This window comes from Syngnathus acus, chromosome 16 (assembly GCF_901709675.1).
Source record: "Syngnathus acus chromosome 16, fSynAcu1.2, whole genome shotgun sequence".
Lineage (NCBI taxonomy): Eukaryota > Metazoa > Chordata > Actinopteri > Syngnathiformes > Syngnathidae > Syngnathus > Syngnathus acus.
This window is the reverse complement of record NC_051101.1, coordinates 2,295,370-2,319,263: the sequence shown is the minus strand read 5'-3', so window position 1 is coordinate 2,319,263 and position 23,894 is coordinate 2,295,370. Positions and strand designations below refer to the sequence as shown.

Genomic DNA, 23,894 nt, shown 5'->3' with positions numbered 1-23,894 from the left:
CTTTTGGAGGGAGGTCAGTTCAGTATACATATTTATCACACAAGGCTTCCCCTTACTTAAGGGACAAGCTCTTGTCGTCCAACAGCTGGATTAAATGTCCATACGCCTTTTCATTTCTCTCGGCACAATAGACACTCCCTACCAACAGGTGGCGGAGATGTACCGTTTCCTCGTTTGACAACTGCCAAATAAAACAGAGGAAGAAGAACAGCCAAACAGTAAGTAGCAGCGAAAAACCACACGTTTGGCGAGTTTGTTCGTTGTGCTCCGTTGTTTTTTTTATTCGTGGTGTGTTCATACATATGCTGCTGCTGACAAGCTAACGAGCTGCCGCTCGTTAGGCTGCTAGCTTTCAAAGCTACATCGTTTGAATGAACACACCCGCGAGGCTCACCGCGTCCTGGGCTCATTTTCTTCGCTCTCCCCGTTTGTGTTGCTCTGGTGCCTTTACAAGCCGGCCGGCCAAACAGACGTAGTTTAGAATACTTGGCTCACAAAAGCGCCAACATTTCTTGATCGCTAACAACGCTACGTCGGCGTTGAATGAGCAGACGACTGCAAGGCCAACGGGATCCTCGGGGCTTCCTGCGGAGGCTAAACCTATTCTCGTCGACGAGACACCGGGTGTCTTTGCCCGTTACCTTTGGCAGCTGGAGCTTCGGGAAGTCAAAGGTGCCTTTTCCACCTGCTTCTGTAGTTGAATATGTTAAAGCACACTGTTAAGATCAAGTACGAGCCTAATTGTAAGCCTTTGCTCTACTTTTCAGTCCCTTGGGAACTATGGAGGCTCCTCCAGTCACCGTGATGCCCGTGACCGGCGGCACCATCAACATGATGGAGTATCTCTTACAAGGTGAGCTTCATTCGCCGTCACAGGAAACAATCCGTAGAAGTATACGTACTTGGTGTAAGAAAATTGCACCACGGAGAACCGAAATATAAAGCTATCAAGTTTGAGTTTTAATTTCGTGTGAGCATTACTAAGCAAAAAACAGATAGCAGTGATTAAAATTATCTCACATCTTGCTCTGGAAGTGAAGGCATATCTGGCATTTTAATTGCTTCACTACACGGGTGGTCCTCCTTTTGCAAAGGTCGTGCATAACCACAACACAGTTGAAAACCAGCATTTCATCCTCATCGCCAACCTATGTGAATGTAATGCATAAGTCATAATATTTGAATGAAAATCCCTCCAAGCCCCTAAAAAGAAAACAATTGAATGGAAAAAGAGTATCCGAGGGGGGAAAAGAATAAAGAAAAGATGAGCATATGAAACTTAGTTTTGACCAGCAGAGGACGACGTTCACAAGCCGCTCACATTTTAAAAGTGAAAAAGAGCCATATCAATCTAATAGTTTAATCTTCTCCAGACAACCGAGAAACATCCATGTTGCGTAAAGGTTGTCGTCGCACACATTCCCACCATGTATGACTGAGTGAACGCGTGCAGGGCCGATCGGCGCGATTGATTGCGAAGCCGAAGCGGCCCCATCTCATCGCACCGCGTTGTCTATATGACTTCAGGAAGTGTGTTGGACCAGGCCCTGGAAAGCCTTTTGCATCGCCTGCGCGGCCTTTGTGACAACGTGGAACCTTCCACCTTCACCGACCACGAGCTGGTTTACCTGCTGAAAGGCCAGCAAGGTAACCCTTTCATCCTGCGCGCTCGCCGCTCACTGTCCCAGCCGGCAGCGCCGTGGCACCTGCGCTACCTGGGCCAGCCGGAGGTGGGCGACAAGAGCCGCCACGCGCTGGTGCGCAACTGCGTGGACGTGGCCGCCTCTCACAGCTTGCCTGAGTTCCTCAACGAGATGGGCTTCCGCATGGACCACGAGTTTGTGGCCAACGGGCATGTCTTCCGCAAAGGCGCCATGAAAGTAGCGGTCAGCAAGCTATCGCGAATCCTGGTGCCCGGCAACACGGACAACACGGAGCGCCTGTCGCTGTCTTACTTGGTGGAGCTGAGCGTGCTGGCGCCCGCCGGCCAAGACACGGTGTCAGAGGACATGCGCACTTTTGCCGAGCAGCTCAAACCTCTGGTTCACCTGGAGAAGATTGACCCCAGCAAACAGAGACATTGAAGCGCCTCGCCAGTTGACACCCACACGTGAAATCTCGTGTTTATTTTCCCCCTCTCAGCCACACGCAGTGCGCCTTGGGGTGGACAGGACGACATGTTGCTTCATTTTGGGAGCCTCTGCCTACCCACAACAAACGATGGATGCTTTGCTGCTGCCAAACATTTTACTCAAGTAGCTTTGCACATCAAAACAATTTTGGGCTCACTTGCAGTGTGAGCAGCAGTTTTCCAAACGGTGACAGTTTGGAGTTTCCCGACCCTGATTAAGTCAAAGCGCCCACTTTAAATAAATAAAAAAAGACTGTAATCATGATCTCGGATCCACTTGCTTGGTGTGAAATGTGGCCAATGGTTGTCGCATCTTTAGAGATCTGCAAATAAACGACATTTCATGACCAACTTCTCTGGTGAGCCATGTGTTTGATTGAACATGCTTACATTAGTCTTGGAGTATAAAAGTGTTCCAGAGGTGCGGTTGCGTTGTTTAAAATTCGCCTTCTAATTGTGACATAACAGTCCCTCCACTCAAGGCCCAGGAACCAAAGTCACGACCCGCCGGCTCACGCGGCAACATGTTGACATGTTAGGCTACGGCGCTTGTGCGTGCCCCTTCTGCTCCACCAGGGGGCACTGTTGCTCCTCAATGCCACTTGCTTCTAATTGCCCCGCTTGACTCACCCTCACAGATCATCTACAGGAGCTTTGGTTGCCATGGAAATAATTAGCTGCGAGATCTGCTCCCCCCGCCGCCACCCTCTAATTAGCTTTCTCAATTGCTTAATGATACATAGACCTGTGAAAGGCTTTCTTTCTCTTTCTCCTCCTCAACAAAAGCATTGATTTTCCCCTCCCCTCTTGCGCTCATTTCTACTGTTAACCCATTAGTAGCTCTTTGATGGCAACTTGAGCTGGGACTATTACACATGAAAGCTCCGCATCTGCCTCAGGTTCTTGCCACTTCACGCTGCGCTCCAAATTGGCCTCCCTGCCAGTGTGTCAACATTATGGCCAATCTGCAGCGCGGCGACTGAAGTAACTAATGCACATCCTGTCAGTTGACATCATAATGCGGCCAATAAGACATGAGTGCCTCTAATAATATCCGTCCGGGAAGATGCATTTGCGGTCGCCTGTCGGGAGGGAGCACTCGGGCCCGACGTCTGTCCGCCCCAGTTGACCTACCTGCAAATCACAGGTGATGAGGGCAAATTCGCTGAGGTGGAAACGGTGCGCCTGCCGCGACACACACTCGTGCACACTCGCGCATCGGCTTTCAACATCTAAGCGTATGCGATCACCGCCGGGCGCCAAATTAGCTACTTGGGTCCAATCTAACGAGTTGCGATGCGAGGGCTTGCAACGGCGCCCTACCGAGCGGCTGAGGTGTTCTCGAGAATAAAGACCTTTAGGTGGGTTGCGATGCGGTGACTCCAAAGTATGGCCGCGGTGAAAATAGATGTACAGACGGCTAAGTTGAGCCGCTCTTACACAGGAATGGACCGGATGCAGATAACCAATATCACCGCAATTCAAAGCAAGTCTTTTGGCGGCTAACCCTCACGGATAAATTCCCCAAGTGGGCTTTGTCTCTCCTTCGGCTTTTGGTGTGTTCTTCATCCGACAAAGGCCATCAAAACTAAAATGGAGCTGACCGAGCCACTTGAAGCTGCAATACGAGCGATGTCGTGAAATATTACCTGCATTCTCCAAGCAGATGCATGTCTTCTTTTTTCGCTAGGTAGCAGCGTTGCACCGCCGGCACCAGTCAAGATTCTTCACTGGGTGAGTAATTGTGCTTTATTTGATTTTGCTGTGGCTCAAGCTGACTGAAACACTGTTTGTGATTGCGCAACTCATTTTTGCGAGCACACACTATGTGGAACCTCAAAACTTGATAGTGACAGTTTTGCCGTGACGTTTCCCAGCAAGCCGGGGGACCCAAGCGCCCCGTTTCAGCTTGGACTGAATTCCAAATTAAAGACGCAGACGTACGGCCCGGAGAAGCGAGGCCTCGCCGGGCTAATCGGTGTCTTGGCATCGGGCCCGCTCGCCTATTGTGGATGCAGCCGAGCGCTGACATGCACAAGTGCGGCCTTCGACTCCCAGCCGGAGGCGATACGCGCTGCGTGTTGATGATGCGGAGCACTCGTTGATGTTTAAGACCGTGCGTGTCCAGTGTTTGCTGTTGAGATGTGGGCAGCACCTCCAGAACCAGTGGGACAATCATATTGATAATCTCATATAATTCTTTTTAACATAGTGTGATTCATTTGAGTCGACGTACAGAAGCGTCCGGATGTTTCAGAGATTTTGCCGGCACAATGCAGGATTTAGTCAGAACATGTCGGCATTTGGTTGATTTGGACTCTTCCTTTTTTTTTGTTGTTAATTAATTTTTTTATTTTATTCCTTGGGCATTTACCTATTAGATGTAATTAACTGTCTCAGGCAGATAGTGATAATGAACCACATTTTGTTAGACCCAAGAAAGTGGCAGACCTGCGTGCGCCTTTTTCTTTGCGTTTCATCGCCGTCTTAATTGAAACGTTTGGCAGCAGTTGTCGTCTCCGAGGCTAAATGTACCAAGTTGACGTGCCCAAGGCGGGATTGTGCTCGGGGCGGGAAGTCTTAAAGTTGGGCTGCTGGGGGGGGGGTCGCAATCCAGCGTCACCTTGGAAGGAACGTTGCCAACTGTTGGCTTGGACGGGAGCCGTCCGTCTCCTTGCCGTGTCATTGGGAGCCCATATGCTTGCTTGCTGGAGAGGGTGGCTGGTGGATTGTGAGAAGATGAAAGCACCATGGGAAAGAAAATGTGTGTGTGTGGGTGTGTGTGTGTGTGTGGGGGGGGGGGTGTTGAGGGCTCCCAGACATGCATCAAAGTCCCCAGAGTGATCTTGTGGCTTCTTTTATTGCAATCCCACTGGGTAGGTTTGCAGATATTACGCAACATTGCGAGGCTAAGAGCGACTGCCAAAGTCAAAGAGAGCGGGGTGGGCTTTGCTTTTGGGGGGGCAGCAAAAACATGTCCCCGAGCGAGCCTTATATGCCAAAAGAATTCCACAGCCCCTTTTTCCAGGGTGCTAATTGTCAGGCACAAAAGCTGCGCCCGGCCGCAAGCGACCGGGCGAGGTGATTACTGCTACGAGGAACGCGCTGTTCTGGGATCGGCCGCACGCAGCCAGCCACCAGCCTCGTGGAATGTCTGGTATGGGGACAATGTCATTAAAAAAAAAAAAAAAAAAGCCTCTCACGGCTTGTGTCGTCTCAGTTGCTTGACTCTGACCAGATTTTTGGTGATTGTCACTCTTCCCCGCCTGACGCCTAAACTCAGGTGGAAGTGGAACGATCCAAAGTCCATGCCTGTTGTTGGTTACAACTCGCAGCATTTGTATGCTTGCGCTCGCTGTGTTGTGAAGGCTCATTGGTGCACACACGCACGCCTCTGATGTGGCGCCACACATCAACTCGGAATGCACTGCGGCGGCCCGGCCGCAACCGCTCCGCCCTCGCTCACAGCCTCTACCCTCCGGTTGCAGGTTCGAGTCCCGATGCTGCGGAGAGGCTCAGGCTCCAGACCGTTGCAGAAGGTCCATTTCAGAAGACTTTCCAACTGGGTGAGTACTCATGAATACACAATGTCAGTTGGTTAAGCTCATGCCAAGCCAGCCAACAAGTGGCACTCAGAACCAGAACGCTGCGTTCACACTGGCCGCAAATTGAAGTGCGGATGCAAATGTGCAAACAGGCAGTTTGCACATTTGTTGGAAAATTTCATCTCAAGCCACAAATTGCCGTTCAAAGAGCGACAAACTTGGCCTATCTGGTAAGTGTCTTGATGTTACTCCTCTCCTCGATTTTTGTTAATTCTGCTTCGTTTGGCATCGGTAGATCTTTTTCTTCTTCTTAATAGCTAGACTTTACACTTGAGTTGTTGCATCTTCATTTATGTAAAATTGCTACTTTTTTTGCATGACCTTCACACATTTCAAGTTACAATTTTATTTTAGCCAGGCCATGTTTTACACCATGTAGCAAAAATGTCACCACAGATCCAAATATGTATGGTAACTCCTGAACATTTATAGTTTGTTCTCATCATATGCAGCTAAAATATGATCATCGGAAGGATTGTTTACGCTTTTTTTCCTTCTCTCTTTTAGAGTGGCTCAGGACTATTTCACTGTGCCCCCCCACACACACAAATGCCTGCCTTATGGGCCAATTGGACTGATGCACCTGTGGCAGCCAGGCTGGCGGAGGATAAGATTGAGGTGAGGGGAGGGGGGAAGCCCCTCCATCAACCAGATCCAGAGCCTGCCAATATTGCGTTGCCGGTGGATTTCTCAAGTGTTTTATTTTCACTCTCGCGTCATGGACATTTCATTTGGTACAAGAGCCCATTTCACCTCACTTCCTCTGGATTAAAAATCTAGGGTTACCTAATCTCTTAATCGGAGCTAAATCTGTCTAATCGCCATAGAAAATTACACTCACTGGAGTATAGCCGCCAAATAATGAGCTGAGGTGAAACCTGCGCGCTCTCCGGTCCCCCGTGGAGGACATTTGGACGCCTCACACTCAGCCTGGACACACGCATGCAGTCACGCACATGCAGGCGCAAATCCCCTCACAGCACTGGAGTAGACATCCCCCCCCCCCTCCACCCCCACCCTTGCTCGTGCATGCATGAGTGCAATTGTGCACAAATTCCACCTTCCGTGTATTTTTTTCTCCCTAAATCACGGTTGGGCGTGGAATCTGGCACACACAAAGCGAGGCTGCGCCAGAACGAACACTCACTCGATCACCAGTTTTTGTTTTGTTTTTTTTGGATTGAAGGATTGTGGAGCCTCAAATTAAAGCAGGAGAGGGAAGGAAGGAGGGGAGAGTTTGGGGTCTCAATGCGATCACGATGGGGAGTGTATTGATTTGCTGAGCGCACTCCACAATTGGCTGCATCTCATCGCCTCGCACTCCACGCGCGTAACACGCTCGCCTTCGCGGAGAACATGTGTGTCAGCTGAGCCGGAGGAGAGCGTCTCGTTGACATATTTTCCTCTTTTGTTTATAGAGCAGACAAGTGGACGCCTCTTTTTTTTGGGGAGGTTGCTGTTGCTTTGTCACGCCTCTTTATTAGAATTGCAGACACTTGTGCGCCCGCCGCCGACTCGCTTCATCGGAAAGATTGAATAATTCACGCTACAATCACGCCTCGTCGCCCCCACCCTCCCCCGGGTGATCCTTTCCTGCCTTTCTCCGTACCTTCCCGGTGTCTCCTCGGTGGATTTATCGACCGTTGAAGCTGCGCACGCATCTCGAATATCATCTGTTGCTGCCGCCGCCGTTACCGGAGGAGACGCAATCCCGGCATCTTCGGACGCGATGATCAAAAAGAACGTTTGATTGGATGTTTTCGGCTAAAATGGACGAAAAGGTGTTGTTACTTTTATTGCTGCTGCTGTCCTTACAGGCGATGCTGCGCCCGCTGCTGTGATTCGATTCATCATGATCCGTCTATGCCGCCGACCCCCCCTCCCTCATTGATCCACGCCGTAAGTTTAATAGCCGCCTGAGCATTTCGGCGTGAAGTGATCCAGCGAGGCAGCAAACACAGCAAACCCAACCAAAACGAGAACGTGGATGTATCGGCCGGCACCCCACGTCACGCTAGCCCCGCAGATTTGATTTCTCCCACTCGGCACGCAAATGTTGATGATGGAGGACGACGAACTGGACGCTCATCAGGTTGATTCGGATTTCGAGCCACAAAGCCGGCCTCGCTCGTGCACCTGGCCGCTGCCATGCCCGGAGGATTTCCCCGAGGTCAGCGGGGGGCTCCCGCTGGCTGCCGGCATCAAGGTGGAGCCCGAGGACGTGCCGGCTTGCCGAGCCGGGCTGCTGCTGGCGGGCGGCGCGCCGGCCGAGCTCAAGCATCCGGCCGGCGCCCCGGCACCGGCCGGCGCCACGCACCCGTGCCTGGACGCCAGCGGACCGCTGCGCAAAGCCAAGTCGTCGCGGCGGAACGCCTGGGGGAACCAGTCGTACGCGGACCTCATCACCCGCGCCATCGAGAGCACCCCGGAGAAGAGGCTGACGCTGTCGCAGATCTACGACTGGATGGTCCGCTACGTGCCCTATTTCAAGGATAAAGGCGACAGCAACAGCTCGGCAGGATGGAAGGTAAGCCGCTGCCGCCGCCACCTCGCTCGCGCACTCCGAGTACAAGCACGCACACTATCCGCCGAGCCTTTGTTACACTTCCGACAAGCAAGCAACGTGGGCTTCGCGCATGGGCTACACCACGCGTGGGCTCGTCCCGGTTCATTAAGGCCGCCAATCACTCGAATAGATCGTCGATGGCCGATTGACTTGAGTGGAGCGCGTGCGTATAACGAGCTTGGCAGCCTCTAGTCGTAGTAGAGCACGGAACATCCTCCTTTTTACGGTCTGCCTGTCACTTTGGCTAGAAAAAGTCCATTAGTGCACCCCACGTGACTTAGCCTGATTTGTCCATTTGACACTTGTGAATTGACGAAATCTTAAGAGGTGCATTCAGGGGCAATTGGTCGCAAAATAGATAGAAAAGTCCAAAGATTGCTTCAGTTGCGTTGTATTTTGAGATAGCTGGGCTCAAAATCCTCGAAAAAGACACTTATCGATGGGTGCTGATTGTCAGACAGTAGGTATGTGTTTTTGTTCCCTGATTTAAAATCTACATAAATTGAGCCAACTTCCAGGACCAAAAATGTGTCTTAAGAATCCAAGTTCCCTAAAGCGAGGGTAGCAAAATACTTGAGTTAGCACACACCTGCCACCATTTCGACTTTGTCTGTATCGTGCCAGCTGACTGAATGACGTCTCGACGTCTCTTCGAGACGAATCAACTCATGACTGTCTCGGTGTCGTCCCTTATGTTGCCACTTATTGAGTTCTTGGGGCCAAATAGCCTAAGAAGCAAGTGTGACTGTTTTCAGGCGAGCCGTTGTAGCCGCGTTCGTCGTATTTGTCAACTTCCCGTGTCCGACTTTTCTCCACATTTGGATCAGGCTGTAATTTTTGGTATACAAACGGTTACCTTGGTGTCCACTAATTAGTCCCAGGAGGTCCATTTGGTGCAGACTGTACCTGGAGGCTTTTAGAGTGTACATATCTTTGTGACGCACGTCAAGTTAATGGGAGCATTTCACGTACCGCGCTTGGAGTGCGATTATGTTGGCCTCTCCAAGCGAATGAGAGTCGCCACTCGTAAGGGGGGGATCACCAGGTCAGCTGCCCACGGTGGGTAAATATTCCATATGGATGATGAGAAGCGAGCGCACTCTGTCTCGCTGGACAGAAGCCGACAATATAAATATATAATCAAAGCCGCGCTCTCAGGTCCTGCGCTTCTTGTCGCATTTGCACATGAATGGAGTCACCTTTCCATGGCGATGCGTGAGAAGGTACGTAGCCAAGGCCGCTCTGTGGGCGCGCTGTCAAGGCTTTTGGGATTCCTGTCAAATACTTGACATGATATCTGGCTTTGTCGGATATCCTTGGCCACAAAGCGGGATTTAGCGCTGGCCGCCTCCTCTCTTCTCTAATCTCATTATTGAACATGTATTCATATGGCCCATTGCTAAATTTATCCCATGGAGCTGTCACGTTGGCCCAATACTACATCTTCTAGGCATGTCGCGCCAACAGAAGAATAATACCGTGTCCATTCATTTTCTTTCTCCTCCCCCCTCCCTCCCTCAGAGAGGGATTTGCCTTTTTGACGAAACTTGCGGTGCGTTGCGTAACCGCTAAACTCAGTCACCGCTCCAGAGGCGAGACAACACACAGCTGACTGACACTTTAATCCTTCCCCATTAAAGTGAACTGCGCTAAGGCATGTCTCCAGGTGGACTCGGGTCGGTCCTACTACGCTGCAGCCAGCGGGTCGCTCCTTCAACCGCGCACGCAGGCCCGCCTCTCCAGCTTAAGTAACTTGCCATTTGGGCTATTCCAGTCCACGGTCCAGACAAGGGGCCCGCCGCAGGTCACGACGGGGGCGATTAGCTAAGACGTTTAAAGCGCGCTGGCCTAATGCGCGAGCTGCCATCCTGATTGACCCGCCCGGTGCGCGGTCGCATGCAGGTGATACAGGGTCCAAACAAACAGGAAGCGGAAATGCTTTCTCGTCCCCTTTGTGACGCAACCGGCCACATAGGCCCTTGGAAACATCTTCTGGAAATGTTAGCCCAGTGCCTGACGAAGGCCTGCTGGATAAGAAACTTCACATCAATGTTAAGTAAATCTTTGTGAAAGAGAAACCCGACATTCGGTCGGATTGTATTTGATGATGATGTTTAAAAGCTGCCGTTAGCGTCGACAAGCTAATTGGAAGAAGTCCGTGTGCCATTGTGCTCTCCAATTTGAGCCTTTCATTCATATCAGGCAATTCCTTTTAGTGGCGCTGCGAAGCAACATTAACAGGCGGCAAAACACCGGCTTCCGAATCAACAGACATTCTCTCCGTGATGTGGCGGGGGGGGGGGGGAAAGCAGCACGTAATTGTTGGTAAGCTGCTGATGAAATAAAATGAAATGAAGCGCTCTCGCTTGGCCGTTTGCGTGGGAGGCCGCTCGTGTCCGACCCAAAACCAAGCAACCTCTCGAAGCTGGACTAAACCGGGCGCTTCTGGGAAAAATAATCCTCCGAGGCGTGAATTATTCCCGCCGTGCGTCACGGCGGAACAGAGGCGGGATCAGAGTGCTAGTCCGGGTCTACAACCTGGACACCGCCATTAAGCCGCTATAAATACCCAATGGCTTCTGACTTCTCGGAAGGCGACAGCATCCTCGGGTCACGACTTCCCAATTACCTCCTTCCAGGCGGGAGTTTAGGAAGCGGCGTGTACTTTTGAACCCTTCCTACGCCTCCCGGCTGCACTCGTCGCCACCGCAGGAGAGATTAATTGGCCCTTTATTGGCCGACGGCCCCAAGTTGAGCGGTAATCCGATCTGCTCTTGGCTCTGTGGCGAGTTTATTTCAGGAAACTCTTGGGATAGCGACCACCGAGGTCCTCTACCTACCGGCCTCGGCTCCACAGATGTAAAATTTGTGATTGTGCCTCATTGCGGAGTGGCCGCCGCGTGCTTTGTGTTGGAATGCGGTGGAAGCATCTACAGGTGCATCTGGAGTGCGTGGGAGAGGCGCTTGTCAGTTGCAGCCAAGCATCACGTCGCGCATCGCCTTTGTTGCCTCTTTTGTGGGGGCCGTCGCAGAGGGAGGGCCTGTCTCCTTCCATAGGCGCGTATGCCGCGCCAGCGCGATTGGCCTGACAGCGTGTCACTGCGGAGAACGTCGGAGCGTCGTTTTGCTTGCGACTCGCTCAACGCGAGCGGATGGATGGATCTTGGTGGGTGGGAGATGGCCTGGAGGTACGCGCAAGTTCATTAAGGCCTCGGCATTAACGTATATGTCGGCTGCTGCAGCATGCCGAATGATGTCGCAACGTAGAAGGACACTCGCTCCCTCGCTCGCACACTTTCCGACCCTTCCGTTTGTCCCGACACTTGGGAGTGGACCGGGGGATCGCGCAGCAGGTTGCCGACGCTGGCGAGCAGCCACTCACACTCGTTAGAGTTTAGTTCTTGCAGTACAGTAAAAAGTGGCCTCGTTTCCTGAAAATTTGAGATCAACGCGTACGTACTTGACAGATGTCCACCGAGGGGCGCTCGCGCTTAACATTGACACAGTTTGACAAGCCCTTTAAGCAACTCACGTCTGGAGTGAATGTACCAGGAGGAGTCCAAGAAGAAATGTTTTCCTCTTTTTCTGTGTGTTGTACAATACCGCCTTCCGGTGGTTAAGGTGAGCACAGCACAAGGAGCAGCCCGATGAATTAAACGGCAACAGCAAATCATGATGCAGTCGGTCGTTCCAAGACCGTTTCCTCCCGCTCGTATTTTATCCTAACCTTGGATTTGTCAGTGTGATGGACGGCATTCCCGTAAATGTTGCCATCGCCTTCCTCCACCGAGTCACGCTACACTCACGGAATCTTCAAAAGTGGGCGGGGTGCCGCGGCTGTTGTGTCACTTTTGCTTTGTGGTTTGGGAAATTGTGACATTTGGAAATGACACAGAAGACTTCAAATGTTACTGAAAATATAGCTTGCTCTTGAAAAGTGCTACAGAGGAGAGGAATATTTAATAATGTATTATAATAATATATATGATATTTAATAAAATGATTTTGATGTTGGTCAGCGACCTGCGATAGGTTGCAGTTCTGTCTTAGATGTTCCACCTGACATCAGACTGTGATCATAAGTGTGTTCATAATATGGCGAAATGTGTGCATAGATTGTATGCATGTGTGTGCATGCGCGTGCGTGTGTGTGCGCGTGCTATGCTACTCTTAGTGTGTCACTTGATGATTAGCTGGGAAGCCTGGAGAGACTGGAAACTATCCGAGACATCAGCTGATTCATATTTTATCCTCCGTGTTGGCTCAAGGGAGCCAAGTAATTTGCGAGTGCGACACACACGCACGCGGGCACGCACACGCAGAACAAGAGCATATGATGCATGTTGGGGAGATTTATGTTGAGGGATTATGAGCACCTTACGTCTGCCGTGGGCTCCGGCACTGCGAGCCAGGTTGAATTCAGGCAGTATATCGCTTTGAGTGGCGGGTCAGACGCCAAGACGCGGGATGCCGTCGCCTCCCTTGCCCCCCCCCCAAGCCTTCAGGCACTTCATTTCTCACTGAAAATGATGAATGTACATGCAAATGACCAAAGTATGGGCGCGCATTCAAATACGCTAGACGGCAATCAGGGGGCGGCAGAATGAAAAACAATGCAGATTTGCCCACTTTGCAATTTCCTTCCATCCTTTTCCTCTGATTTGTCCTCTTTCATCACTGCCACCATCCATCCATCCATCCATCCATTCATCCATCCATCCATCTGTCCGTCCGTGCATCCGTCAGATGCCTTCTTTGCGTCCGGGCGAGGCACGCTTGTGGCCTCAGGATTGCGAGCTGGCAGAGTGCCTTAAGCAGAGCGCCTGCTCTTATCTGAGAGGAAATCTCATATCTCACATTATCTTGCAGATAATAGGATAACAATGGCGGATTTCCCCTCCGCTCCTCTCCCTTGAGCTGCCGGCCTGGGCTTTTGGAGCAGAACACAAGGGGATGAGAGCTTCAAGTTCACAATTGGCCATGCTTGAACTCATTTAGACGTCGTTTGCAGCTGAGTGCAGCTTCATCCGTTCCAGCATTTCCTACCAAGCCTGTTAGCCGTGCCCGCTAGAAAAAAAAGCTAATCAGCTGCCGTGCTCAGTATATTTCTCAGTACATTTCATACGTTTGCTCAGGCCTATTTTATTTTATTTTTTTAACTCGGACGGCTCGCAGTTGGGTAGGGTTTTCCTAAAGTGAACGCCACGCCGGTTTCAATGCTTGGCTGGTAAAGTAATTGCACGTTTGGGAAGCGCGCCAGCGGAGTGGGCAACTCGTTGTGTCTGCAGAATCACGTGCGGATTGTGGAACACCGCCTTCCTGTCTCAAAGTCTTGTTCTAAATTGCAAATCTAAAGTAAAGGTCTTTTCAGCCATGGCTTCTTGAGACTTTTTATGGCACCTTGCACCGCCCACACGCGAGGACAAAAATGGCAACATCTGGCCGTTCAATCGAGTGGTGGGAATGAGATCAAATCTGGACCAGTGGTTTGTTTTTGAAAGACCCCTGAAGATGGACAAAATAACTTTTAAATGTTCACTAAAAAGGACAGCATGGCTTCTTGGGACATTTTTGTGGGTCTGCTCATGATTGATTCTGCCCTACCGAATTTCACGCTCCTCAGACAAACAGGCTTCGGGCACTAAATTAAAAAGAAAAAATAGCCAGCAAATTTTTAGTGGCCACACTCACAAAATGGAAAGTTTCACTCTGCAGAACATGCTTGATTTGGCGAGTTTTCGAGTCAGGGAAAAGCCTCCAAATGGCAATAACGGTGCCCTTTGTTTCCATGTTGTGCACGTCTTCTGGGATTTTGTGTGGCTTCAAATGTTTTGCAGCGGGACGCTTTTGCTTCAAACACAAACTGGACCCGCCCATGGAAGAACACTGCGTTCTTGGGAGGGGCCAAGACGCTCTCTCTTGCTGTCTGGCACGTTTTGAAAGATGATTCTTACTTATTTATTTCACTTTTTGGGGGTGGGCCAGGTGCAAAAGCCCTTGGCGCCCAGACGAGGCGCTGTGTTGCCGCGTGTAAATGTTTGATGTCACGGACGTTTGATGGTCGGGTCGAGGCCCCAAGTGTTACGCCACCGCTTGGATGTTTCCAGGAAAGGCGTTATGAAATTGGCTGGACGGTCGAGGGGGTTGTGAGTCACGCCAGTGCCGCTAGATGCACTCGGGGGGCTTCCATTCACCGCGCATACCGCACACATCCCAATAAAATGGGAATAAACATCCCCCCGTCGCCGTAGCGATATCCTCCAGCAGCAGCAAAAATAGGACAGCGTTTGTTTGTCTGCGCGGTTCGCTGTGGCCCACCAGCCCCTGCCACACATTCCAAACAATTGGCAAAGGACTATTTTAGGAAGCACAGGCATAAAACACCCAAAATTGCCTTCATGTCAGCGCAGGTGCTCTTTACAGGAAGTGTTGTGAGAAGCCGTTCGAGTTGAAAAGGAACAAATGGAACTCACACGACTTGAGTAGGAAATCTTAAAAAAATAGAACTTCCCTTCACAAACACGCTGAACATGTGAAACTTCTCGACTCGGCAAACCAAAAGACATTCAAGTACTTCTTTATTTACGCAAGGTCATTTTTGTTTGCGTGAGGCCTTCGATGAAACCGACTGAGCGTCCGGCACGAAAAAGAACATTTGAGTCAACACGTGTGTTACTCTGGCATTGTTGTGCTGTTGCGTTTGTGTGCCTGCCGTCTTTCCGTGTGAGTGTTTGGGGGCGAGGGGGTGGGTTTGATGGGCTCAGTGGGAGCCCGGGTCCCGGGGGAGCAGCTCTCGTTAATAATTCAGACGAGGCTCATTATCAAGGCAGCACAGATTTCTCCCTGATTCCGCCTTAATTGCGGACTTGCTGGAGCTGGAGCTGCAGTCACGCTGGCTCCTTCTCCTCCACCACCCCCACAGGGCCCGTTGTAACACCGCTCGCTCCTGCCTCATCTCCGACAACAGAATGCTGTGGCCCCGGGCGGGCTTACTTCTTATTAGCGTACGCCGTAATAGCCCAACACGCTATTTTGATTTGTACTTAAAGATGTCTTCTATATTTCTCACGAGTGCTGTGGAATGACTTCTTTAGTTGGCCCGCAAGGATTTGCCCGCTTGCCTCGCTTCACATAGTTAGGAGTCGCCAGGATGCAGATCTTCAAGGGGGGGGGCGGGGATTTGAGTGGCCGTTCACCGGGAAAATTTGCTTCCATTATGTTGAGACACTAGTGCATGGGCAGAATGAATGAAGCCGCTTTGATTGGCAATGATTGATGTGACCACTCCCACAACGACGCAGCCTTATGTTTCTGAGATCTGAGGCCCGGAATTAGCAACATTCGCCGCGCAGGATTTACATTGGTCACTCAAATAGAACCCACGGAATCCGGTTTTGCATAACCGTGCCAAAAAACAACAAATTCGCCTCCAGAAAGTGATAATGATGAATCTTTTGATGAAATTGTAATTGTCTGCACGATCTGGATTTTGCAATGCGTAGCACGTTACAATTGAGGCATCATTTGTTGATGCAGCCAATCCATTTGAAGTGTTGGTCACGTGATGCCTGTTGATGGCACACGACACAAGGCCCTAATATCTTTTCCTTTGCTTTGTGAAAGATTGTAATGGCGAGTTTATCCTTGAAATAGCCCATCGCACATTATCATACTGATGACACGATGCAAAACGCGCCTCGGTGATTGATGTGGGCCTGCAATAATACTCCACTTGAAGCCTATCTATAGGATTATGAAATGTGGCTTGTCTTCATAATTTACTCTGACTGATGCCCCCTCCCCCGTGGAGAGCGGGCGGGCCATAATGGGCCTGATCTTGTCATACATGTGTATGAATATTTCAATGTAACAAGATGGCAGCGCCGTTAGATAAACAACACAGATGCGTCCTCGCCGCAAGATGAAGCGCGCCCCGAGCCCGATTGCTCTCCCGGACAGAAAACGCTTCTGCCACAAATCACGGCGCCCATTTCCTGATTCACTCACCCCCACCCCCCTCCTGTACGCACGGGATGGATGGCCGCCCGCCCATCAGCACGTGTGTTTACGCGGTGTGTTGTCGCAGCCGTGCCCGAGGAAGGCGATGATGCATGCCGAGCTTAACGGCGTCCGTCTTTGGACCTTTCCTCCGTGCACCCCCCGATCCCACCCATCCTCTCTGCCTGTCCATCAAGGCCCTGTCAGGAGCGGAAAGGGGCTTGCGGTCGAAGATGTTGTCCATCAGTTTACCTGAACTCCAAAGTGATGGGAGGAGGGGACGGGTGTGGGGTGAGGAGGTGTGTAGCGGGTGGGAGGGGGGAGGCGGGGGCGCTGCATCACAAAGGGAAATGTTGTTAGCAATGACTGATTGCAGCAGGTTGATGGAAAAAGGAGGAGCAGCAAGAGTTATGTGCAGAAGGGATGCTTGTTATGCTAATGCTCGGCGAGCGCGGCTGACGGATGGAGCTGAGGTCACCTCGGGTAGCGGCTGCCTAGCAGCGCCCCGCTGAGAGCGCTAATGTCAGCTTTACCTGAGCCCAAAACAGGGAGCTGACCTTGGAAAGAAATTACTTTGCCTTTTGTACGGCCAAAGACATCCATTCGGGGCTCATGACGGGTTTCATTGAAAACAACGAAAGGCCGTAATACGTGGTGGAAACAAAACGTCCCTCTTGCTAGGCTAACGCTAAACGACTGCTTCTGATTGGTCAGAATTGCTTGAAATTCATGCATCAGCTCCCAAGTACAGGAGGCCCCTGTTGTGTCTCTGCTCTGGTGGCCACAGTCTCCATTTTGCTGCTGCAGCCCGTTTTCTTGCCACCCTCAGTCTACTCTCGGATACACTTTGTCTTTCTGCCAAGAAGTAAACGTTTTCTTCTGACTAACGTGTTCATTGAGTGTGGCCTGGTTTTGGAAGAGCCCAGGCGGAATTTTTTACTTGCCTCAAGTGTCAGCTGTTGAAGACCTTGTTGCCACATGAGCGTGTACACGTGTATCCATCGACTGAGCCCAATTGTACCGCTTGGTGTAAACTGCCTTTTTTTTCTGGCATATTTCGGCCAATCTGGCCCAGGATTTGGCCTGTGAAGGCTACGGTCAAGGCGGGGGCGAGAGTGGGGGGCTTATGTGTGTGGGGGCAAATGCTTTCCAATTGGATTTGTATGTCATTGGCGTTAATCTGGGTCAGGACCGGGTCCGGTGTTTAGTATGCTGAGCGTGCCCGCCTGCCGCCGAGGCTGCTCATCGCCTGAAATGAACTCGACTCGTCTGGCTGGCTGGCTCTGTTTTGGCTCTCCTTCTCTCTAAAAGCTGCCCTTTTTCATCTCTCTCTCTCTCTCTCCCTTCTTCCTTTTTCCTTCCCCTCGCCTGCAGCCCTTCTCCCTCCCTGTCTCTGTTCTTGCCTTTTCTTTCTTGCTTTCTTTTCTCCTTTCTTTATTTATACCTCCTTTCCACACCCCGGGGTTTTCTCAGCCGATCCCCTTCTCTCGCACTTTTTCTTCGGCTCGCTCTTTGCTGCTGTCAATCACTGGCGGGCCTCCCTCCCCTTCCTCCTCTTCCTCCTCTTCTCTCCTCACTTGTTCCGTTAAGGCACTCACACTCCTCCCCACAAAGTAGCCTTTTTATCGCTCATTTCCCTCGTTCCTCGCTCATTTCTCCTGCTGCTTTCATGTGCGTTTGAAATCCCCTTTTCATCTCTGGCGCTCGCTCTTGCCAGCTCTCTCACTCTCTTCCTCCTCCTCTCCCTTTCCTCACCCTTCCTTCACACACACACACAGGCTCACTCACTCATTCTTTTCCCATCTTCCAAACTAAAGTGATAAATGGCCGGCTTTCTTCTGCGTAAATGTCACTCTGGGAATTGTCTCTGCTCATTGATTGAGTGTGGAGCAGCAGGGCGGCCACACATGCGCGCTGCCAAGAGAGAAGGAGACAGAAAGCCAAGCGGGCAAATGCCGTCTTGTACGGCAAGGTCGCCGGGGTCCGCATCTGGCCTTCGCAGGTTTCGCATCAATTTGAAGCACTCATCAAAGATGGCAACAGAGACGAGCGGCGGGCTCCACATGCGGGATCAATTGCAAGTTGAACCGCTGGGGTTCTTTGTCAAAAGGGACACTCAAAAGTCCTCAAGTGTTGAAAAAAAGTGGTATATTGTAATACTGATTGACTTCCAAGTTGTTCCAATTTAAAAAAGAAAAATCGATAGAAAATGGTGTAAAATTTGTTTCAAGTTCACCCTTTCACCAACCTAAAACCTTTTGAAAGGAGAACTGCAGACAAAAAAGACCTTTCCTTGTGCACCTACTCGTCGTAACACTCTCTGATTAATTTGTGGAATAAGACTCAAACAGATGAATCCATCAATTTTCGCCGCCATGCCGTCGAATTAACTATCCGGGGCGTTAAAAAAAAAAGCAGTCCACAGCAGGTGCAAATTTGTGTGTGTGTGTGTGTGTGTGTGTGTGTGTGTGTGTGTGTGTGTGTGTGTGTGTGTGTGTGTACATAAGTAAGTAGGGGTTAATAATGCTCAGTCATTTTCTTAATGTCTCATTCAGCCTGCCTCGGGCGGCCGGGCTTGATAAAGGTCAAGACTACTGGTGGTTACATGTCATCTCCCCTTATTTCATTCTGCTCACAGCACAGCGGGAGGCCGGGCCAGACTGCCGGCCACCCGCTTCATAGTGGGGGGGGGGGGGGGGGGGGGGGGGGTGATGAAAATTTGAGAAGATGAAAATCTGAACCTTGATAGGCGACGAGCAAGAAGAAGAGTTGGAGAGTGGAGACACGGAGCTTCCCAGCCAGACTTGGCTGCACTTCAGCCACATTCTGCACACTTCACTTCAAGTATGCGTCCATTAGTGCACTCAGAGAGCTCGCGCACTTTGGGATGCATCGCGCACGCTCACGCGCACACCATTCAGCCGATTCCTCATATACTGCCCTTCGTACGTTCAAATCCCAGCAGACCGTTAGCTTACAGTAGAGATGCCCTCACACACATTTACCCAAAAAGCCGCTCTGACCCGTGCTATCTCGCCCACCCGTGCTCTTTCGCTTACACACGCACGCACGCAGACGCACTACTATACACCAGATTGCCTCCCATCAAAATAAATAATTAAATGTGTGCAATTACAGCTTCTGAAAAAAGATCCCTCAATTAGTGCCAAATGGGTAAATGGTGCGGGGGTAGGGGCGAGTGTGCGTGTCTGTGTGTGTTTGTGTGTGCGTGCGTGTTGTGTATTTTGGGCGCAGCCGCACTTTGTGTTACATAAGGCCCAGGTGTCAAACTCAAGGCCCGAGGCCCATATCAGGCCCCCCGTATCGTTTTATGCGCTCCACAAAGCAATTCAATTGCGTCTACTTTATATTTCTTGACTCTGTTCCAAATTGGCAGATTGTCCAAAAGTTTAATACGTCACTCAATAGCGCCAGGCTCCAACGGCATGATTGCAAGAATTTTGAAATCACTCGCTGGCTGAAGAAAAGAATCCGTTGGTGGCAGCAACGAGCCATTAAGATGGTTTGCCATCTGCCAGTTAAACCTGCAGAAGAAGAAGGAAGGCCGGTGCATTAGATGCAATTGTGTTTTGTGCTCACGTTTTTACTGAGTGCAGTTAACTTGGAAAACAAATCTTATAATACCCTTGAGTTCAACTTTTTTGTTCAAGGTCCTCTTCGATTGTTCCTTTTATGTAAGAAAATTCGGGCTATGAAGGATGTCCTTCCTCAAAGCTTTAGTTGTTACTCAGAAATAACTGATTTTGAATGGTCCAGTTTTATTTAACGATATCCAACAAGATTGGAATTTTTTGTTTGCATTGGATTTGATATGGAAAAAAAAAAGCTTTCCTCTGATTGGTTTGTTCTCTGTACGTGGTGGTCTTGTGTTTAGTTCTCAGTCTCGGCTATATTATGTTAATTATTTATTTTTATTATTTTTCGCATTTATTGATTTAGTTTCATGTGTGTGATTATGAACAATATGTGGATGTGTCGCCTAAAACCCGTAAAAGCTTACATTGAGGAAACCAGCCTCTACAAATTGTGGCCAACTCTGGTTGCAAAATGCTCTGGAGTCTTCCCCCAAAAATAAAGTCAAGCAGTTTATTCCTCAACTTCTGAGGCTGGCTGCTGATGCAAAGTTTTTGACGCTATGCCATTATCAGGTCTTTGTCTCACGTGTGCAATCGTTAAAGACCCCCCCTCTCCCCCCAGCTTCCCAGACCCCTCATAGCTGCAATCAACTCAGTCGAGTATTCCTTAAATCCTCGCAAGTGATCTCCGTGGTAGCGCGAGAATCTAGATGAGTGGCAAGGAGCTGTGAGAGGGAAGGTGGGGGGCTGCAAAGAAAGGAGGGGGGGTCAAGCTTGTCCGTGGGTGACTCTGGGTGTGTGCGCTTGTCTAGAAGGAGGTGGCGGTGCGTCTGGAATAGTGATTAGGTCGAGGTGGTAACTGAACAAGGGCAAGTTTGTGTGTGACCGTGAGACGTTCACTGACCTTGATGCTTTCTGTGCTTGTGCACGCTGGAAATCGTGCTCGGGATGACTTACGTTTACGTTACAGCAGTCAGTGAACATTCATCCAAATGTTGCTCAGTTGCTGCTTCGACGTATTTTCTCGATCATCGCTTCAAATTCATAAGATCAATTTAAAATCCAAACCGATTGAAGGTAAAACGATTTTGTTCAGTGTCTGAGACTCCGCTGAACGGTGTGATTGTTTGAAGCAGATCGGCCAGGCAGGCCCAAGTCTGTGTAGCCGTCCTATACATTGTCCGTGCTACTCCAAATAATTGAGAATTTATTGCAAATCCTAATTTCTCTGAGCCCGTCTACGTCCTCTGACAACCGCTCGCTCGCTCGCTCGCTCGCACGTTCTCCGTATGTCCGACGCCAATAACGTTAATCTGCCAGCTTGTCTGGCGTGCAGCCAGATTGGACCGGCGCAACCTCGTGATGATACAGCCATTAGCATGGCGTCATGCTAAACGACGAGCTAAATCTGAGCTGCCGTTAAAAGTGTTAGCATAGGAGCAAATGCTATGAGAGCAAAGCAAACAGACGGGAGCCGTGAACCCGCAATCCCGGTGAGCCAGGCAAGGATTTACCGCTTGCGCTAACACGGTTAGCTTTGTAGACACCGCCGTGTTTGGTAAATGTCAGCCATGTTGAGTCTGGTATTCAGCATAGGGCATCGCGGTGCAGGTCGCAGACCCGCCGAGGGATTGCGGGGACATGCCGGAAGGGAGGGAGGCAAAGGAAGCCAAGTGGATGACAGACAGAAGGCAAGTTGAAACGGGCTCATTAGCAAATATTGGCACAAGTGTTGAGGAGCTGTAATCTGACATAGTGTCGAGATTCCAGGTTTGCATTTTATGAAATGCGTCTTGGCAGACGTCTGCCAATAAATGAGCAGAGCAATCACCGGCCTTATAATAAAGGAGATGTCTGTCAAGGCCTTTTCACACTGCACTTAGTAGTTCATCTGGTGTGTTTTGTGTGGCAGCCATTTGCCACCGACGCTGCACCTTGAATGGGAAAAGACGTTGAGCTCAGGGGTAGCGACGCTGTGACGTCCGCCAGGCGCACTGATTTCAGAGCACTAACAGCATTTGACCAACCAGCAGGAAAAGCTTTCACGCTACTTCCTGCTAGCAACCTTTTACAGCCTATTCAATAGTTTGCCACGGGGAATTGAAATTCAGCCAGTGTAATTGCCATTTAAGGATAGTTTCCCATCGTGGCGTGCTGTGTCTTGACAGTATGCTAGCTTGTATCAAGCATCTGTTGAGGCTCTGATGAATTCTGTTTTTGTTGCTGGACTGTCTTTGTGAACTTTATGCAGTCGTCCTTAATTTCCCGCCTTGTTGTGTCAGGTCAGGTACTAAAAATCACACGTTTTACTTTCATGAAGCTTTTCTGTAGTGTTGGTTCGTGCCCTCACTTGATGACTTATATCATACCGGTGTCCTTTTATGCCCCTCCCTTGTGGGAAAGGACAGCTATGACAGGCCACCAGGCCCCGCCTCTTAAAGGCACGTACATCGACACTGAGAATGTGTGCAGTATGCTTGCATCTTATTTTTGGTCTTCAAAAATGTCTTTTGATAAGTTTCAATTTCCCCAAAGGTGCAATTTCTCCGGAACTTGTGAACCGGGTCAAGTGACCATTTCAACCAGACTTGTTTGTGTCCACTGCCAGCCTTTGGACAGACTGTCCAATTTTGTGCTGACCTATAATGACGAGATGGCAAGCCAGCAAATTAGCTCTCGTGTCCATCCCCCCCCAAATTCCCACCGACACGATGTTCACTCCCCTTTGTGGCACGACCCGGCGTCCCGTCCACGCTGGGTACGTCTGCCAACATGTGTCGCACAGCTGTTCCACCTCGTCGCGGTTAGCGGCGGGTCAAGTAGCCGAGAGGATAAGCTCAAGGCAGGATGTGCAGCGGACAAAAAAAAAAATGGTGAAGCGCAAACCTGCGCACCTCCTCTTAAGTGAGGACGTCTTGAGAGAGGACAGCCGGGACGAGGGGAGGTGCATGGCGAGGGAGGCCCCGACCGGGATCTCGGTACAGGGGCCGATTGCGTGACTGAGAGGAAAGTGCAGTGCCGTGTGCGTAATGCTCTCAAGACGGGATATTAAGACGCGGCGGTCGACTCACACAGCGGCTTGCTCGCTCGCCTGCCCGCCCGCCCCCTTTTCTCCCCTTTTCCCCACATCTCCACTCTGGCGTCCTCTCTCGCTTCCTCCGTCTCCACTAATGATCCTCGTGTCCTGCCACACTGCTGGGCTGACTGATGCCCACTGACAGTCGCACTCAGGCGGAAACTGCTGCTGCTGCTGCAGCCGAACAGCCCCCCCACCCCACCACCCCGTTCCCTTCCTGCCCCCGTTCCTTCCAGGAGAGCTATGACACACCCACACACACACACGCACGGACGCACACATGCACACACACACAAAATGCAAAGGTGCAGCACCTTTCCACACGCGTGTATCATCTCTTGCAAAGATGCTGACAGATGTGTGTCAGCGAGTCTCTCACTTGGCACACATGCTGCCCCGCCCCTCACCCCTCTCCCCTGTCACGCACCTTCACTTTAAATACGTCCGCGTCCGTCAGCATGAATTTCCATGTGACGGACAGACAGACCATCAGGGGACATCAAGGTGATCCCGGCAAGCTTGCCCGCTGGGGCCTTGAACGTGTGATGACGCATAATAGTGGCACGCCATGCAACTGGGCACTTTATTAGGTACAAAGACCCTCCGTTTATTGTGTGGGGTACGTTCCGGACACACCCGCCATAGGTGAAAATCCGGACACGGCTCCAAAATGCATTTACACAAGAAAGGGCCTCCCCAACGAGATGCCTGCCATCCGTCTACAGTTTGCGTAACAGCCCAGCCCACTGTTTGCATAAATACGGTGTTGAAAATATGTCAGCGTCCCCCATATGAATCCATTACCACCCTCGCCTTCCCCGCCGGAATCCCATCGCTCTCCCACTCCCGCACTGTGCGCCACTCTCCATTTTCCCGCCTAATCCAACCGATGCGAGCTCAGGCCCCGAGACTGGCTGCGGCG

At 50.7% G+C, this 23,894-nt stretch overlaps 2 protein-coding genes across 3 annotated transcripts in view; both read left to right on the top strand.

The window, feature by feature from the left end:
* Positions 1-62: 62 nt before the first annotated feature.
* Positions 63-2,375, top strand: med18 (mediator of RNA polymerase II transcription, subunit 18 homolog (yeast)). 2 transcript variants are annotated; one of them, XM_037273424.1, is made up of 4 exons: positions 65-218; positions 552-672; positions 768-853; positions 1,528-2,375. In XM_037273424.1, the coding sequence occupies exons 3-4, from the start codon at positions 781-783 to the stop codon at positions 2,082-2,084; spliced, it is 630 nt and encodes a 209-aa protein (XP_037129319.1). In that variant the 5' UTR covers positions 65-218; positions 552-672; positions 768-780; the 3' UTR covers positions 2,085-2,375. The 2 variants fall into 2 exon arrangements, with proteins under 2 accessions (XP_037129320.1, XP_037129319.1); XM_037273425.1 differs by lacking the exon at positions 552-672 and having other exon boundaries at positions 63-218.
* Positions 2,376-6,829: 4,454 nt separating this feature from the next.
* The window catches only part of LOC119135547 (forkhead box protein O6-like), a 33,858-nt gene continuing 16,793 nt past the window's right edge, over positions 6,830-23,894 (top strand). The window contains exon 1 of the mRNA XM_037273237.1: positions 6,830-8,263. Coding sequence (XP_037129132.1) covers positions 7,790-8,263 — 474 coding nt within the window. The 5' untranslated portion in view covers positions 6,830-7,789. The remainder of the gene's footprint in view (positions 8,264-23,894) is intronic.